The sequence below is a fragment of the Condylura cristata genome, unplaced genomic scaffold (genome assembly GCF_000260355.1).
Source record: "Condylura cristata isolate star-nosed mole 26May11 unplaced genomic scaffold, ConCri1.0 scaffold00007, whole genome shotgun sequence".
Classification (NCBI taxonomy): domain Eukaryota; kingdom Metazoa; phylum Chordata; class Mammalia; order Eulipotyphla; family Talpidae; genus Condylura; species Condylura cristata.
In genome coordinates this window covers 17605720-17624829 of record NW_004567108.1, presented here as the reverse complement: position 1 = coordinate 17624829, position 19110 = coordinate 17605720, and the positions used below count along the sequence as shown (strand labels likewise).

General features: G+C 41.6%; 1 protein-coding gene across 2 annotated transcripts in view; it reads right to left on the bottom strand.

Annotated features, from left to right (window-relative positions):
• The window catches only part of EGFLAM (EGF-like, fibronectin type III and laminin G domains), a 141188-nt gene that overhangs the window by 67821 nt on the left and 54257 nt on the right, over positions 1 to 19110 (bottom strand). For both annotated transcript variants that reach the window (XM_004678104.2, XM_012721985.1), the window contains 2 exons: positions 14660 to 14777; positions 13352 to 13487 (listed from right to left, as the gene is read on the bottom strand). In XM_004678104.2, coding sequence (XP_004678161.1) covers positions 13352 to 13487; positions 14660 to 14777 — 254 coding nt within the window. The remainder of the gene's footprint in view (positions 1 to 13351; positions 13488 to 14659; positions 14778 to 19110) is intronic.

The window sequence follows — 19110 nt, the reverse complement described above, 5'->3', positions numbered from 1 at the left end:
CCTCCGGGGCAGGCGGGAATCGAACTCATGCGGAAGTGGCTTCAGCTTCTCAGTGCAGTGCTTTAACCCGCTGCGCCACCAGGGAGGGCCGATTGATGTCTGTTTTTTATGGACAACTTATCATGAAAAGAAACAAGGATTATTTTACTTACAAGGGTGACCCAGCTGATAGACAGACTTTAATGTGTGCTTGCTTTTTCATTAGCAGGAATTTTGAAAGCCAAATCCCTAAGTCCAGTAAAAGATGTGTCCTCCAGCTTGCACGGCTAATCAGTAGTTGTGGGCCCAAATCTCATAAGAATTCATGTTTGGAGAAACAGAAGGAAGTAGGAGGTGTTTCTATTTCCTTATATCCTTTCCCTAAAGATGGACTTCTCAAGGAAGTCAGCATTGTCAGAACCTCAGTGAGTGGAAGGAAACACATTTACAAACTCAAAGTAGAACAACTAGGAAAGCCAGAAGGGAGAACTAAAAGTAAAGTCAGAAAAGATGTGACTTTAAGATAAAACTCTCCTGTCCCCTTTGCCGAACCCCATTGTCATATTTGTGAAGGAAATAACCTGTAGCTGCTCTCAGAATGTGCCACTGTTACCCAGGACTCCCTGCAAACATCTCTCATCACTTCAGGTAAAAATTAGAGGTCCCCCTCAAGTTCCCACCAAAAAAGTAGTTATTCTGTATTTAATACAGGAAAGAAAATGATATTTTCAGCAAAAAAAAAGGGGGGGGGGTGGATTGGAATCATTAACATTTAGTTTTATTATATAAACAGAGGAAAGCTTATGCAGATTGAATACCAGTTCAAAACCTTTAACATTTTGCTTCTGATTTTTGTCATGAGTTTTGCATTTCAATGGTTTTAGTCACTCAAGGTACAAAAGTGTAAAGGTGAAGTTGAAAGAGAGATAACTAAGCCAAAGCATGGCTTAGATCATCCTCAGTTTTTAAATAGCTTTATCTTTTCCCACTAACAAAAATCATTTTATCCTAACCACAGAGTAGCCAGTCAAGTCACCATAGCAACATTACCCTGGCAATTCCCCCCACAGCAAAAGGAACAGAGGGGAAAAGAGACTAGGAATATGCTGCCCCCTGGTATGCATGGTCAGCCAGCAGGGTTTAATGCTATTTTTAAATATTACAAACAAGGTTATGCTGGGCATACAGGGTCACAGCTGATCAGCAGAAGCTCTTTGGGAAGTGACTGGGGAAAGAGTTCTGGTGGGCAGAGACCATGCTGTCAACACTTGCTACTCAAAAGACAGCTAGCTACATCAAGACACCAAGATGTACACACTGTTTTCTTTCTTTCTTCTTCTTTTTTATTTTGGTGAAAAAACACCATAACCACTGCCAATGTTCAAATCCAGAATGGTTATCTGGAATCTTAGAAACATTTGTTTTAAATGCAGAGAATTTCACATCACATACAAGATGTATGCGTGAGCACCACTTCATTTTTCAAAAATGCCCTCCATTTTTATCAGATTTTTCAAAAATAATCTTGATCCTCAAGCTTCAAGGGTCACTAATCTAGTTGGGTCTCTCATTCTATCCATGTAGTGTTAGAAGGAAAACGATGTATCCAAAGTGACAAATGCTGCATTTTTCTGTTCCAGTCTCTCTGTTGTGCCTTTTAATCACTTCCCCATAGACAACCTCAACCTTAGTGGACAATCATTTTTCTTGGGACCTTCAGTCACAGTAAGTGGTTAACTTGGGCTAGTCAATTGACAGGCAATTCATGATTATCAAGTGGGCATTCATCATGGAGGCTATGTTCTTTGAGGTTCTAAGAACTATAAGCACAGAGCCATTCTCAGAGACTTTATAACATAATCAATGAGTAGCACATCTAAGACATTTTATAGGAATAAATGTCTATGTCAAGAGGAAAAAAGAAAGAGCTCAAGTAAACACCTAATTTTACCCCTTAAAGAACTGAAACAAGAAGAAAAAAATAAACCCAAATAATGCAGAAAAGAAATAAGTGAAATAAAGACCAAAAAGACAACAGAAAAGGTCAATGAAACTACAACTGATCTCTGAAAAGATAAGCACAACTGTCAAGCATATAGTTAGACTAAACACGAAAAAATGCATTAAAAAGATCATATTACATTAATGCCACAGAAATACAGAGGATCATGAACGGATACTGTCAAAATGAATGACAACAAACTGAGTAGTCTAGAAGACGCAGATAAATTTCTCTAAACATAAAACCTGGCCCTCCCTGGTGGCACAGCGGGTTAAAGCACAGCACTGAGAAGCTGAAACCATTTCCGCAGGAGTTCGATTACCGCCTGCCCCGGAGTGACCACACGGCGTGGCAGACCTCTCTGACCCGCCCGCTGCTCCCCTCAGCAGTGTGCTTTGTCGATCTGCCTGTTTTGCTCCCCACTCTGTCTATGGTGAAACCTCTCACCGCCCCTGAGCCTCTGCACTGTATCCCAGTTCTGTATGCACAAATAAATAAATCTTTAAAAAAATAATAAAAATAAAAATAAAATAAAAAATAAATATAAAACCTACAAGAATGAATCATGAGAAAACAGAAAAGTTGAACAGATGAATGAGCAGAAATTGAGGCAATTATCAAATACCCTCCAATAAAGGGAAATCCAAGGCCAGATGATTAATGGAGAATTCTACCAAACAATTTAGGGAAGAATTAGTAACAATCCTTCTCAAACTCTTCCAGAAAAACCAGGAGGAGGGAACATTTCCAAACTTCCAAATTTTATAAGGCCAGCATTACCCTCACACAAAGCCAGATAAGGACACTACAAGAAAAGAAAATTATAGACTAATATTCCTGATTACATAGACATGAAAAATCATTTACAATACCCTACTAAGCCAAATGTTGCAGCATACTAAAAAGATCATATACCATCACCAAGTGATGAAAGAATCATTCCACATATGCATATCAGTAATCAAAAATACTACTACCATGTTAACAGAATGAAGGATTAAAAACATGATCATTTTATTAGATGTATACAAAGCATTTTACAAAGTTGCACTTCCTTTCATGATAAAATTTCTCAACAAGTTAGATATAAAAGAAATTTTCCTCAATAAAATAAAGTCCACATTTGACAAGCCCACAGCTAAAATCTTACCTGATGTTCTACAATCAGGAACAAGGGTGAAAAGGGACTCCTTACAACATTTGTATACAGCATGGTACTAAAAGTTCCAGAAAAAAATGCTTAGGAAAGAAAAGGAAATAAAAGACATACAAATTGGAAAGAAGAAAGTTAAGCTGTCACTGTTTATGAATGACGTATCTTTCATAGAAAACCTTAAAGTCGGGCCCTCCCTGGTGGCGCAGCGGGTTAAAGCACAGCACTGAGAAGCTAAAGCCATTTCTGCATGAGTTCGATGCCCCGGAGGTGACCCACATGGTGTGGCAGACCTCTTCCGACCAGCCGGCTGCTCCCCTCAGCAGTGTGCTTCATCCATCTGCCTGTTTTGCTCCCCACTCTGTCTCTGGTGAATCCTTTCACCACCCCTACATCTCTGGCCTGTACCCCAGTTCTGTGTGCATAAATGAATAAATCTTTAAAAAGAAAACCTTAAAGTCTCCATCCAAAACTGCTAGAATTAATAAAATGAATTCAGTAAAGTAGTAGGACTAAAAATTAATATACAAAAACCAGTTGTGTTACTATACATTAAGAATAACCTCTCTAAGAAAAGAAATAGTCCCATTAACAAAACAAACACATTAAAATACAGAACAAGGTACTTTCTTTCTCTTTTTCCCTTTTCTTTCAAAGTTGGTAACAACCTACTGCATTGATCTTACCACCCACCAAAGTGTTGTGGCCATAATCTGAAAAGCTCTAAACTAGAAGTCTTACTTCTAGAAAGCCTCACATGGTGCTTTCCATTCCAAATTTCCAAGGATAAAGAAAGCTAATTTCATTCACTGTGGAGAAGGATTTGTGGCTTATATTTGAATCAAAAATCTACAAAGTGGCAAATGATGCCTGTTAAACCGTAAATATGCTCTAGAGCACTGGTTTTCAGCATTTTGGGATGAATTGCAGTAAGTTTTACATCACACACTGTGATCCAGTACACACACCACACACACACACACACAACAGAAGCACAAGTGTCACAAAATGTCTCTTACTTTCATGTGTGTGATACTGTTTTCTTTTCTGTTCTCTTTCGCTTTGGAAAGCGTGTTGGTCAGGACCCTTTACATGATTTCAGGCCTGCAGAATGAGAACCCACCCATAATTTCAGAACCCTCCCTCAAATAAGTTGGAGCTGAGCTACCCGTCTTAGCTGAGAAACTGAGCTAACAATGGTTAAACCCTGCTAAGAACATAGTTTTGAAAGTAGTATTTGCTGGAGCAGAAAACTGTCCTCTAGGGATACAGCCAAGCATCCAGAATGGCCTTGACAGTGGAGGCCACTCTGCCCGAGGAGGAGTGGGGGCGAAAACCCTAATTATAGCACAACCAGAGAGATGGGGATATGGGAGAGTTCTTCCCTCAGTACCAGATACATTGTTCCAAAGCCGAACATTGTCTGGAGGACTTGGGATTATTTGGAGACTCCTTTCCTAAAGGTTTCCCTTCATGCTATATACCTTCAAAGCATCATCCCAGAACAGAATTAATAAGCACGTTTTCTGAACTCCTCATACCTTGATTGTGGTTCTATTATTACACTGAGGATACCATTTCTAATCTAATTTGTACTTTTGTCTTCCTTGCCAGGCCATGAGCTCTTCAAGCATGCTTATCAGTTTATTCATCTCTGTTTCGTGAAATGTCTCCATGATCTTTCTGAAATGCAAACAGTACTGGTCCTTTTCCTGTTTAAGACTCCACAGTTTCTTATTCCCTTCAGGACAAATATGGGTTTCCTCATAAAGCCTTTCTTGTTTAGAACCTTGCTCACCCCTCCAGGCTAAGCTCTTGCTACACAGCTCTACAGACTTTCCAGGCAATCCCAGGAAATCTCTGGCCTCTAAGCTTCTTCTATCCTGAGCCTTTTCACGCTGCATCTTCCCTCCCCTTTTGCGATTGTCATGATTGTATCCTTAGTGCCTTAAGCAGCTTTCTCTGACTCCTTCAAAACTGGGTCAAATGTCAAGTCTACATTTTTCTAGAACTCTGGTCCTTCCTCCTGCCTGTCACACTCAGCACTCGGGACTATGCTCAGCCTCTTTCCCCACTGGACAGTGCAAGCACAGGCCACAGCTGATTCACGCCTAAATCTTTTGTGCATGTTTTGTGCTTAGAAGTTACTCAGTAGGTACGTTTACTTAGGAATTGTCTAGAGCCGTTTTTCAGTCACAATGGCACTTTTAGTTGGTAAAACTAAAAATGTCTTCTCTTCTACTAATGTCCAACAACTCCATGGATTCTATCCATGGGGATTTAAAGGCTGCAGATTAAACACTGGGCCCTGAGAGAAAAGACACAGTCCCCTAGATCCAGGGTGGGAGGTGGAAAAAAAAACTCCTGTTTCTGACTGTCAATTTTATAGCTGGTTTTATGCAGGATTTGTACTACACTAAAATACACTGCAAAGGAAAGTCCAAAACCACTAAGTAGTCACAGTTAGGTTTTTTTGTTTGTTTGTTTTTTTCAGATGTATTATTTGAACTCCAGCTTTTAGCCTTTTTTGGTTACTTATGATTTGATGCCACACAACCAACGAACAAACAGATGAATAGGATGGATGGTAATAAGCTCAGCTGGTCACTGTCCCAGGCAGGGCAACAGGAGACCCCACTTTCATTTGTAGTTTACAAATGGCTCGCGATACTGTTACGCAAGAATTTAATTTATGCCAACTCCCATCAATCTGATCAGGGATTATACCAGACATGCTCCCAGAAGGAGGGTTTGAAGCTTTATGAGATCAGTTTACAGAACTGGAGGTCAGACATCTGTAAAATCAAAAAATTAAAAAAAAAAAAAAAAGGATTCAGCAGTGCCTTCCGTTTGAGCCTGAATGGGGGATTCTGATGGTTACCCTGATCTCTGGGACCGATATAGAAACTAAAGGTAAAAAAAAGCAATTGTTTGTGAAGCACCATTTGTTATGAAACTCAGATGACATCCAGGCAAATCCATTCTTGCTTATCCTAATTCTATTCATGTTGGTAGGAAGACTTATATTTAAATAGCACAACTTCCCAAACACCTTGAAAAAGGGGAGGTGGTTTTGTTTTGTTTTTTTTGGGGGGGGTTTCCATTTCCCCCTTAATACTTGCACTACTGTGTAAGTATCTTACTGTGTAAAATCACTTTAAATATTTTAAGTGCTATACTTTGGGAGACATAAAAACCAACACAAGGCTTTATCACTGTGAAGTAGTACAGTCATTTACCCAATTATTGCCATAAATTCTTTGAAAAGCTGTGAAGAAAGTTGGCAATTCACTTACTTATTGTGAGTAGTTCCAAAACACAAGTTAGCATTCACTATGAAGTAACATCACCATGGGACTTTTATCTTAGCCTTAAATGTTTAGTTATTACTTGAGTTGTACCACATACCAGCATTCATTTTCTGATGAGAAAAGAAAAGCAATCGGTAACTTTGGGTCAGGGAACGGAGGGAGCTGTGTACTGAGGGTCCCTGTGGGGTTCTGTCTGACTGTTATTTCTGAAATTGGTGAGGTCAGGTGTTGGTTACTGCGATGGCCTCTGAGATGAGTGGCTAAGGTTTCACTGACACCCCTGCGGCCAGTGTACCACTACATTTTTAATTCCATGTTGCTCAAAGAAAAGAAAGAACCAGCATTTAAAAAAAAACCATCATCGTCCTCACTAGTGCGGAACAGTGCTTCACTGTCACCACTCTCCCTAAGCAGTCACCAGGATCTCCCGGCAGCTGAGGAAAGGAAGACTCAGAGAAGTTTAGGTGCCACATCAAGGTTCTACCTGGTTGTTGGTTTTCTCTAGATGAACCCCAAGACAGCCTTTGCCCTGAGGTTCATAGCGCCCTTCACATCAAGGAAGACAGCTTACACCAGCAATGGCCTTCAAGTGTGCTAAGTATGCAAGTAATTGTGGCAGGTTGATTGAGCCTTGTCTGGGAAGGTGGATGGGTTCTCAGGAAGGTATATGGGTTCTGGAGGAAGTGAGTTTAAACAGCGGTCCTGAGGATGAACAAGAGTTCATTAAGTAAAGAGGAGAGAAGAGTCACCCTGGCAAAGAACAGCAAACACTGAAACTTCGAGCCAGGAACAGCATGGCTGTACACAGGAAAGAGGAAAGATCTATCCCAAAAGGCATGCCAGGAAGGCTTTACACTGGCTGGTTCTGACAGGATGTGAGTACAGTTCTGCTCATTTCATGTGCTTCCACTATTCATCCTCACAGTAACTTTCTGAGGCTGGAAGTTGTTACTCCCACTCCTCTGTCTGTTGAATCACCTACCTAAGATGATACGGTTGAACAGTAGTGGGATTAGGGGGGCCAAGCAGTTTGACTTCAGAGCCCATGCATGGAACCCCAGCCTACCCTGCCTCTCCTTTGTCATGAGGATTCAAAAATCAAGAGTCACTGGATTTTAGAGGTCAAATGGTCTGGGCTTATTTTATATGTAAGGAAGCTGAGACTTGAAATCAAGCCACTTGCCCACAGGATTAAAGGTCAGCTCAGAGCTTGCCTTCTGCATTTTGGACGAACTGAAACCGGAGGGATGATACCAGGAATCAGACCACAAGTCTCCCGTCTGAATGAGAAACACCTTTAACTTCAAAAGTCTGTGACCTTAACCATGAGTCAAATCACATCATCCTTTAAAAATATTCAAGGAAAATCCACATTCAGTTCAGCTTCCATTCTGAACCTCAGGCTGGATCCTCACTTCTATAACAGACTCTGCACAGTCACTTTCTGTGAGGAAACCAATTAAGTTTATCTGTTATGTGTAGATGAAGGAAGGATTTAATATAGGTTGGAAAGAGAGGTGACTTTTAACAAAAATACCAATTTGTGAAATAATTTTTAAAACACACACAGGTGTGAATGGCCTTGAGATTCTCAAGCGAACCTAATGGATAAGAATTGCAATCAGCTTAGAAGCAGCCTTCTGTGGCGATAAGTTTTGCAAGATTTTTTACAGAAGGTATTAATAAAGGACCAGTGAAATAATTAGGTAGATACATCATTCTTGTCATTTACTTTAGTATATCTGAACTGGGTTGAGGTCTCTAAATCTACATCTCTTGATCTGTGAAAACATACACAGTGTATGAATTCTCATATCTACCCAAAATATGCCAGTGGAGGACTTTCTATTATAAACAGCCATTGAGGCCCTCCCTGGTGGCACAGTAGGTTAAAGAGCAGCACTGCAAGTTAGCCCCAGTCCCGGAGGTGACCCACGTCACCTCTCCTATCTCACTGGCTGCTCCCCTCAGTGGTGTACTTCGTCAGTCTGCCTATTCTGCTCCCTACTCTATCTATGATGAATCCTCTCAGCCCCTGCACCTCTAGCCTGTATTTTCATTCTATACGCATAAATAAACAAATCTTTAAAAAAAAAAAAGTAGAAGCCATTGGATCAGCTTTGATCTATCCCTTCTAGCAATTGGCAATGCAAGGGCTCTGAAGACATTTTAACCAATGTGATCACACTTCCCCAAAAATGACATATAAGGGGCCCTCCTGGTGGTGAAGCAGGTTAGGACGCAGCAGAACTGCAAGCTGATCACAGCCACTTCAGTGCGAGTTTGATCCCCACCCTGGAGGTGACCCACATGGCACCACAGACCTCTCCTGACCCGCCCGTTGCTTCCCTCAGCAGTGTACTTCGTCGATCAGCCTGTTCTGCTCCTCACTCTGTCTCTGGTGAATGCTCTCACTGCTCCTGCAGCTCTGGCCTGTACCCCAGTTCTATGTGCACAAATAAATAAATCTTTAAAAAAAAAAAAAAAGACAGGCAAGTTCAATGACAGGTACTTCTCACCTTTAACCAGCCTGACAGATAGCATAGGTTGACCATGATACCCAACTGGAACGTCAGAGGTGAAGCAGATTCTTCCAGATCTTTGGTTTTCATTCCCATTATAGAGCATATTTTTTACTTATGAGAAAGGCACTTACCCTAGGGAAATTCTCAGGCAGAAAAAGGAAGGTTTCTCAGCTATTTATAGTTCTGATATTCTAAAATACAGCTCTATTTGTGCCTGGTTATTATTTTAATACACATTAAGCAGTCCTGCCCAAAGAAATTTTTAGTAGCACTTTGGAAAAGAAATATTCTCCTTCCCTTCAATGTGTGCATGACTTTCAAAATCAGGTAAAAGTTGTTAGAACACTTGGTAAAACATGTTGCAGTCTGTGGTCTTACTCAGAATCCACCCTTTGAAGATTTTCCTACAAACCTCCTCTCTCATCAGTCTATGAGAGTTACACTCCCTGCCCCCAACCCCTCACCCCAGTGTCCTCCATTCGGGAGGAAATAGAAGCATATAAGGAACAAAAATTTGCCCACTCCTAAATTCATGACTCAAGAGAGCATTAAATAACAATAAATACCCCTCACCCTAGTGTGGTACGATTTCTTCAAGATGATCTTCTATTAACCAGTTAAATATTCCTTTAAATAAATAAATTTGGAAAAAAATTAAGAATTAAAAAAAGTCATAAGTATGTTTCTATGAAACCTCGACATAATAAATAACTGAATTCATAAAAACCCTTTAAGAGTCTTTTAAAACAGTTTGCTAATAATGCCTCTGAATCGTTACTTTCCCTGAATGAGAAGAACAAGGTCTGTAGAAGCATGAACCAAGACAGCCTAGACTAGCTAAGGCTGAAGCCTAAACTTCCAGTGACAGAATTAAGCGAGAATTCACATGACAATGGTTGAAATTTCATTTCACCTATGGTGAAAACTTCATTGCCACAACTTCCCTGGGAAAGACCCGTCCAGAGTCCTGTAGGTTTTCATGCACAAGAGGTGTCTGCAATTCAACACTGAATATTAAACAGACCTCTCTGGGGAAAGCAGAATAACCAACAGCCCCCAAAACCTGCCACACTAATATCGTGTATGAGTTAGAGCCAGGAAAGCTCTCTCTCCACACACATACTCAGACAGACCACATAATAAGACACACTCTAAGGTGGTCACCAGTGAATGGGGGATTTCCTAGGCTTCCCATCTGCTCAGCCAGCTGGACTCCAGGCAAGCAGAGCTCATGCTGCCATTGCCAAAGGTGACTCAAGACATGAACATCGTGTGTGGCTTCATAGTAAGGGCGCTGAGCCAGAAGTCTTTCCCTGGCCCCGGCAGCCATTTTATCTTGATAAAGCAACAGAAGCAATTGAGTCTCAACCATTTTCTTTGTAAAAAGGGGGGAAAGTAACAAACACATAATGAATTGTCTACTCTGTATAAATATCTATGAACACCAGGGGCATCCAGCTTACAGTGAGACTCTACTTGATGGTAGAGATGAGGAAATGAAAGTTCTGAAATAAAACTTGATCAATATTACATAAACTGAAATAGAGAACAAAGGCAGAATTTCCAGCACAGGAACTGGAACCCACACTGGGGTCCCCCATCCTGCCATGTTCTGGAACACTGAGCTGTCTGAAAGTTCTCAATTTGACTGAGAAGAAAGGTCTCAATTTGAAACTAAGTTTACAAGGTTTATTGTCAAGATAAAAAAAAAAAAAAGCCGTTAACAGTTTGTTAGGGTGGTATACGATGATATAATTTGAAAATATTTAAATAAAAGACTATCAGATAAGAGTGAAGTCTTAGAGACAGCTTAGAATGTTTAAATTTTGTTGGAGAGGAATTATAATTATTCCTATAAGTGTAGGAACATAACACCCTTCTATACCTTATCCTTTCTCATGTCTACAAAGATCTCTTTCATACGATTCCCACTCAATCCTCCTACACACACACTTTGAAGCTCGGAGGAACTACTGCCCATGTTTTAGAGGGAGGACACTGTAGTCATTGTCGTCGAGGCCCCTGGGACCTTGTGTTACACCTCTCCTTGTCCCAGTTCTGATTTCAGCAGCAGCTGTGATGCAGACAGTTTCATGTGAATTCAGACTTGCCTCGGATGGCCAGCGTCCAAACTCAAGCACTGTGACATGCTGTGTTCATGCCACTCCTCCCTCTATCCCAGAACCCTCCCCTTTATTCACATGCCAGCAGAGCCTACAAGTGTAAGAATTTATGCCCTTGGAGGAAACCACCAAACAACAAAGGACAGAGCCAGTGGGTGAATGGGTCTTGAGAGAAACTCTCCACTTCACAAGGATCTCCTGGAATGAAGCCTCAATAGAAACCTCCTTTGTGTGTAAGCGAGTTCCATGACCTCCCTCTGTAACACTGAGAGCTTTGGTGGCTTTGGGGGGGAGGGCAGGCAGAAGAGACCTGCCTAGCATCACCTCTAGCAGCCTTTGTGTTTCTAAATCCAGTGAAACTCTTCATTTTCTGCTTTCAGTTATGCACGCAGGGTAAGGAACTGCAATTTCTACATTTCTCCAACTGCCAGACTTAAAACAAGTTCAAAAACAAATGCTTCAACACAAAATTAACAATAAACAACGATCATCATTGCTGAGAGATAACAAATGATCTGCTAGGCTACTATGGAAAACTGTAGCTCCTAAAATTATTTCAAGTATCATATTTTGTTTTGCTTGTGTGACACAAGAAAAAAATTAATTATTAAATTTCACTCCTTGTTTTATAGATGGAAATGTTGCAGTTTTAGGAACTTGCAGTGGTACACTTTTAACTATTTTTAGAACCAGGATTTTTCTATGTCAAGGACCGTCCAAGGTTTGCCTACCAAAGCTATCCAGGGGCAAGATTATGATCTTCTGAAAGGTTGTGACATAGAACTTAGCAGAAGGGCACTTAATTTTTACCCCTGGACCTACCTCTTCCCTTTCTCTTAACTGCATCAACATTTTCCTGTGAGGAATTAATACTCTTGAACTTTCAATTCATGTGCTTTGAGTCTATCTGATCCATGGGCCCCTGCTTCCATGAAAGAATCGCCTGATTAATTGGTGTAGTCTCCTCTCAGACCATAGTGATTGGGTCAGAGAATGGAAAGGTTCTCAAGCGTGGACAATTAGAGTGAAGAGTAAGACTCTGCTGGGCCCATTGCGATACAGTCACCCTTTTCCAGGGGGAAGCCATGTGAATAGACTAACGTCTTTAAGGCCTAGTGGCCATCTTGCGACCACAAAGGACAAGCCTATCTGAAAATGAAGTGACTGAAGATGAAAGTGGAGTAGAGTTATGGAAGGATCCAGAAAGATGATGAGACATAGAGCTAGTCCACCCTGAACTTAACACTGCACAGAATTAATACATCACTGCCTCATCTTCTTTCAAGCATTCACCACTTACAATTCAAGTCCTGCTCAAAACAAGTTCTATACTCAAGTATTAAGGAGTCTCAGTGTAGTACTCCTCTGAACGCAAATATCTGTTTTCCAGTACCAAGGAATCCACTGGCAAGTCAGGAAGCAGAGGCAGAGGTGGTGAAATCAAACCTTGGCAGAATCCTTTGTCCTAGCTTCAGAGAGCCTCAGGAATGAAGCACTAAACTAGCCTCTTCATGAATGCATGAAGTGGCAGGCCCAGAAGCCCCTTCTCCTTTAACGTGGGAAGCACCCACTCTACAAACATAGTTTTTGTGAGCAAGGTGCTTCAATTCAAAATCCAATTGCAACTAGAGCTACAGTGAAAAGAATTTTTTTTTCTTAAAATTACATAGCAGCATTGGGAATCTGTGTTTTTTCATCCGTAAGTTCTTAAAAGAACTCCTAATCACTTTATACCCTCTGATAAGCTGAATACAAGAACCAGTGAGGTCGATGAGACAAAAATCTGAAACCAAACCAAGAAATTTGCCCCACAGCAATACAGATGTGAAGGAAACAACAAATTGTATTGCTTTTAAAGGGTTTTGTGTGTGTGTGTGTGTGTGTTTGTGTGTGTGTTTAAATTCCCCTCCCTCGAGAAAGGTCACCATACTTCAAACTCGATGTTTCAAAGCAAAGGAAGCAAGTTTCAAGACTGAAATGCAGCATATATTTGGCAATAGTACCTCAGGAATTTTCAGAGCCCAGGACAGCCTGACTATGAAGGAGAGTGGGGTCAGGTTTACCAGATGACCCATCACTCAAGTGTAATGGAGACAGATGCTGGCCCACGGTCTGAGAACAGTTATAAATGCAGGTCTATACACTCTTGTCATGTCTTAAATACACATGCAGGAGAGTGAGCTCCCTCAAGGCTTGTCCCATGCTTGGAACATTCAAGGGCCACACATTTGGCTTTTGAATGGGACACCCAACCTTACCTGATGAATTCCACAGAATAATACTGAATAGGGGAGCTTCCTTCACTCTCTCCGGGTTTCCAAGACAGGGCCACCTCGGAGTCAGAAACCACAGTGACGTGGGGCTGCTGAGGTGCTGTTGGAGGCAGGCAGGAACCTAGATGGGAGAGTAAATGTAGCTAGAGTTGACCGGTAGTTTTTATTGCCAAAGAGGTTTAATATAAAAACTAAAAAGGACAAAACAAGTGAGTTTCCTTCAACCGAAACACTCTGTTGAGAACAACCTCAAATCCAACCCGAACAAACCCCAACAGGATTCAACACAGGAGGTCTGAGCTGAAACGCACCGACCTGTCCCCTCCTCCCAGCAGCCTTGGCTGGAAATGCAACTGAGTAACATCCAGATCATTGACCAAAGTACCCATGTTTATACCCTTTAAAATCTACAATCATCCCCCTCCCTAACAACTTTTCCTCACTGTTTGCATGTTGGAATTGATATTTACCAACAGGGAAAAGTAAATGCCACTCGCCATTCTTGTGTGTGTGTTTCCCTGACCATCAGTACAAAGACCAACGGGAGGATGTGTGGGCAACGTTGTCAGGCATAGAGATTAGGGGTCACCCGTGACCCCATCATCTCAAGGTACCTGCTGTGACTACTTTCATAACCAGACATTCACATCTCCCAGCCGCTGTGTACTCTTTGGCTTCAACCAGACACATTTTCATGTCTTGTCTTCCTAGCAAATTTGCTTAAGCAGGTTTTACAATTCATGCCAAATATGAGTCTTTCTGAAACTGTCCCTGAGCCCTGAGGTGGGAGAAATTCTCCCTTGCACAGGTATCCCATGAATCAGAGCTACTAGATGACCAATTGCAGTGAGCTCCTTCTGAGGATCTTTGCCCTGGGTATCCAGCACAGAGCCACCTCGGTAAGCATTTGTTGGATTTCCCCTGCCCACAATCCCTTCTATTCCTCTTCCTATCTTGGTGTCCATACCCATCAGCTCTCCACTTAATAGTCATCTCCTCAGGAAATTCTTACATTACCCTTACCTCAGTCTTTGCACAGTTCTTATAGCACTGCAGCTAGCACCTAACACAATCCTTGGCTCCATATTAACTAAATTGTCTTGCCCGCCCCTCCTAAGTTCTGGAAGGGCAAGGACTGTGCCTGTTTTGTTCATCACTTAGTTCATCACTTAGTTCATCACAGAACCTAGCACAGTGCCTGGCACATCACAGGGCCTCATGGATATATACCAAAAGAAAGAATGAATAGCACCTGTCACTTCCTTATTATTAATGAAGTGAACCCAAACTTACCTTGGGGCAAAGTGGTAACATGCTGAGGAAGGCTGAGCTGCCCTTTGCCCATCCCGCTGTAAGCTACTATGCTCACTTGATATTCAGTGCCTGGTTTCAAGTCTCCAATCACTTCCTCCTGTCAATCACCAAATAGCAAAGGCATCAGCAATCAAAAGTTCTTTGGGGGCAACCAGACCATTTCCATGAAGGTAATATTGTGAGGTCCCTGTGAAATTGCTTGGATTAGGCATTGATTTGCTTTCACTACAATCGGCCAAGGTTTACAATACGCAAAGAGGAAATCACCAGGAAACATTTCCCCAAACTAGGAAATTGTGTTTTATTGGCACTTGTACACTGTCCTAGGTCTGGAGTTCATTCACCTGATCATTAAATACTGCTCATAAAATCCAAGTGATTCAAAGGAGAAATTCAGATGACAACCTTCTGGGGCCAGAAGCCCAGAGCTCTTTCTTTCTATTAATCTTTGCACATCTCAGATGCTCAGGGACTGGCAGCAACAGCAAACGGAGGTTTTGATTTCTATAAAGGACCCTTAAAGGACTCAAACTTTGGCTCTCAAATTTTCAGCTGCATCATACTCAGAATGGCTAGGAGGAGGAAGGCTCTTAAATACGACAGCTGGGCTTAGCCTCCAAGATGTGTTTCTGCTTTAGTAAATTTGGGAAAAGGTGAAGAATCTGTGTTTCTCACAAGTTCTGAGTGATATGTTGCTGACCCAGGGACCCGCATTGAGAAGCACTAGAACTGGAGACAGCCGTGTGTGTGACTTTGCCTGACAAGCGGCCCAGTCCAGACAGCCATGACTGAGCGATACTCACTCCACCCTGGGCTTTGGAGCAGGGATTATCCCTGAGACTTCGGTGCTAGTGAGTGGGACCTTGGTCCCGTGGGTGAGAAGTGGCAACATCTTGTAGTGGAAAGATCCTGTCAGTGGAATCAGCCAATCTGGGGCTGGAATCCTGATTCTTGTGAGTCACAACTTTCATATTAAATTTCTGAATCCCATTTTCTTCTCTTACAAAGTGGGGATGATTTGTAACACTTCCGCATGGCTACAGTGTTTGGGATAATGTGTGTGAACATTGGCATAGAGGATGTGCTCAAAAAACCAGTTATAATTATTACCTCAGCTTGGTGGAAACCCTTGTCTTCTCTGCTCCCCAGCTTCTCCCACTACCCAAAGCCCAAGTCTCGCCCTGACGCCTCCCCAAACACCTAGGACTGATCTCTCATTCCCAACTGAGGTGCCACTAACTCAGCACCTACATGTACTACAACATACTGCTATTTCGCCTATGGGTTTGGAAACCATATGAAGAGTAGGAACTTGTGAATTTCTTCACAACATCCTTTGCAGATGATTAAACATCCATTATTGCAGGAAGAATTCATCAACTGATCAATAAAATTATTATTTATTTAAAAAAATGTTTTAAAGATTTATTTCTTATGCATACCAGAACTGAGGTACAGGCCAGAGGTACAGAGGGTGAGAGGATTCACCAAAGACAGAGTGGGGAGCAGAACAGGAGGATTTACTGAAATACCCTGCTGAGGGGAGCAGTGGGGAGACAGAAGAGGTCTACTGCCCCATATGGGTCACCTCGCTGGCTAGGGATTGAACCTGTGCTACAGTGGCTGCAGACAGATTCATAGTACCTAGACGTAACCACTTGCACCACCAGGGAGACCCTAATCACTACAACTTAAAAAAAAATTTTAACAGTCACCTGAAGATTCAAAGAAAAAAGTGCTGCTGCCTGGGTGGACATGCCAGCACCTCTAATCTGAACTTCACACTGCTAGAGTCATCTCCACACACCCCAAATCTGCTCATGTTTGTCCACTTTCAAGCTCCCTTACAAACTCCCTGTTTATCCTGTTAGCATCCTCTCACGTCACTGTCACTCCTTGTACTCTATATTCCACTCATACTTACAAACCTGGCAGGGCTCACGATTTTGTTTAATTTCTTGCCTCTGGGCCTTTGAACTTGCTGCTCCCTCTGTATGAAATGCCTTTCTCTCCCCTTTCTTGCCTGGCTCACCTCTGCTCATCCTTCATGACTCAGTTCAGCTGAGACATTACCTCATGTCTCTAACCCCCAGCCTCCAGTCTGATTAGGCACCTCTCCTGTGTGTTCCCCTGGTGTCCTTGTGCACCTCAATCTTTACACCACTCACCTTCCACTGTAATTGTCTGTTTATTTGTCATCTCCCGCCACCTACTTGAGGAAGCAAGTAGGTGGCATATCAAAGCTTAGCATGGTACCATCAGACATGTAGCAAAGGATCAAACAATGCATTTTGATGAATGAATAAATGAAACTGTGAATGAGTGAAAGAAATCCACCTAAGATGTCCAATATAATCCCGTGACATCATCAAAAAGCAAGCTTTTCTCTGACCATTCTGTTTTAATCAGTAACATCAGTCCCTCTCCCCCAGACCCTGGAATTAGTGAAAATCAGGCCAACTTCTTTTCACCCAACTCCCTCCAGCCACCTCCACATGCCTTTTGCCCTGCTCTTTTACTCTACATCTCTTAATCCCGCCATTTCTGCAGGCATTTCTATCTCCAACCTCTCCCTCTCTGCCCCTTTCTGATCCCATGCATTCTACATGGCGCTACTCCAGGGGTTTCTGCTTTCATTCACACATCCTAGTCCCACCACTTGTCCCCACATTTCACGTCAAGATGAGTGGTTGAAAACCTGGAGGTAGCAGGTGGATATAAGACAGAGATTCTCATTCTTTGCCACTTCTGGGATTTTCCCAAGGAAGCAGAAATAGCCTCTCAAAAAACCCAATGTCCTCTGAGGTGTTTACTTCAGAGTCCTTGTCTTCTATGAAGTCATTATAATAGATGAGTATCGAAGTGGCTATGTGGTTTTGTAGATCACTATAGACCTCAGCTATGAACCAATACCTAATACAGCGACCATTAATTACCATTTCTTATATGTTTTCTCTATTCCAGGAATAAGGATACTTTACATACACAGACTGATTTAATTCTTGCTTCAAGTCTTAAAAGGTGAGTACATAAGCTTACAAAAAGTATTTATCATAAATACTAAAGAATAGATTATTCTCTGTCATCTGTAAACACAGAAGCTGACACATCATTTACAATGATCATTGAAAATCAAGAGCCTTGTAGCAGTTTCTTATATAGATTAAAAAAAATCTTTTTATTAGATATGAAAGACTGATGCTACCTATAATTCAAAGTGGAAGGCTAACCTTCCAAAATTCTATTGTTTCCAGTCTTTTCCTGTGCTAACAAGCTGGCAACTTGCCATAAAAGATTGAGGGTCAAGGGATTGAGTAGTTGGGGGCATTGGGAGCATTAAATCAATGATTTAACTATCCTTTCTGGACTTTCCTCCCAAATGGAATCCCTAGTTACACTGTGACTTGTGATAACGCTTGCATTCTTTGTCCTAATACCATGTAACTCCACAAATCTTTCTATTTATGCTCTTAAGTATCCATAACCACTATATCAGTCTTGCATCCAACGAGATAAGATGCCGAATATTATTGAAGTAGAAAATCACTTTTCTTTTTGCTGTTTTGTTGTCTTGTAGTAGTCTGAAAATAAGTCAAGCGTGTATCTCTCTTGGTCTACATTTGTGTGCAAGATGGTGACAACAGCGTGGAAGAAATTGGCCTCTTGGAGAAGCAGAGGCCAAAGGGAACACAAGACTTTCCCTTGGTTCTGTCTTACAATGTTCCTTTTTTGGGCACAGTTTGTGCCAAATAACCTTACTTTGTGTTTGTCTACTAGCTCTTTCTGAAATGCAAAAACCTTTTCTAAAAGAAGCCTCCTTGGTTTTTCTCAACACCTTGGTGTCCTTTATGTGATAGAATAACTTACACCTACAGAGAGAGAAGCAAGTTTGCTGAGCCCAAAACTGAAGCATCTTTAAGGCAAGTGAGCCATGCCCATCTCCTTCACGGAGTGCCAGAAGCAACAACATCATCTTATGATTAGAATAATTAGTTTTTATTTTTATATTACTTTGGAATTTACAAAATCTTTGCACATCATTGCTATATTTAATCCTCACAACAAACTCAGGAGGTGAGTCATATCATTCCCATTTTATGTAACTACCAGTAAGGGAAACAATCTGGGTTTATAAAACATATTGTACCATGAACCTTAATATCCTTCTCAGTGCCCGGTTCCTAGATAGCACATTGGCTGGCAGGCTGGCAGCTTTTCTTACGATGCCCAATTGCCTTTCCCATGTCCATGTGACAGTCCTTTCCCTCCATTCACTTTCTATGTCAGAGATGACCTATTGTCCCTTAGCATCCATTTCTGTTTTCTTATCATAAAATCCCCAAGTTTAGTTGAGCCACAGACACTCACATATCACATTTCCCAGCTTTCTATGCAGTTAAGTGTGGTCATGTGACTACATTTTTGTCCAA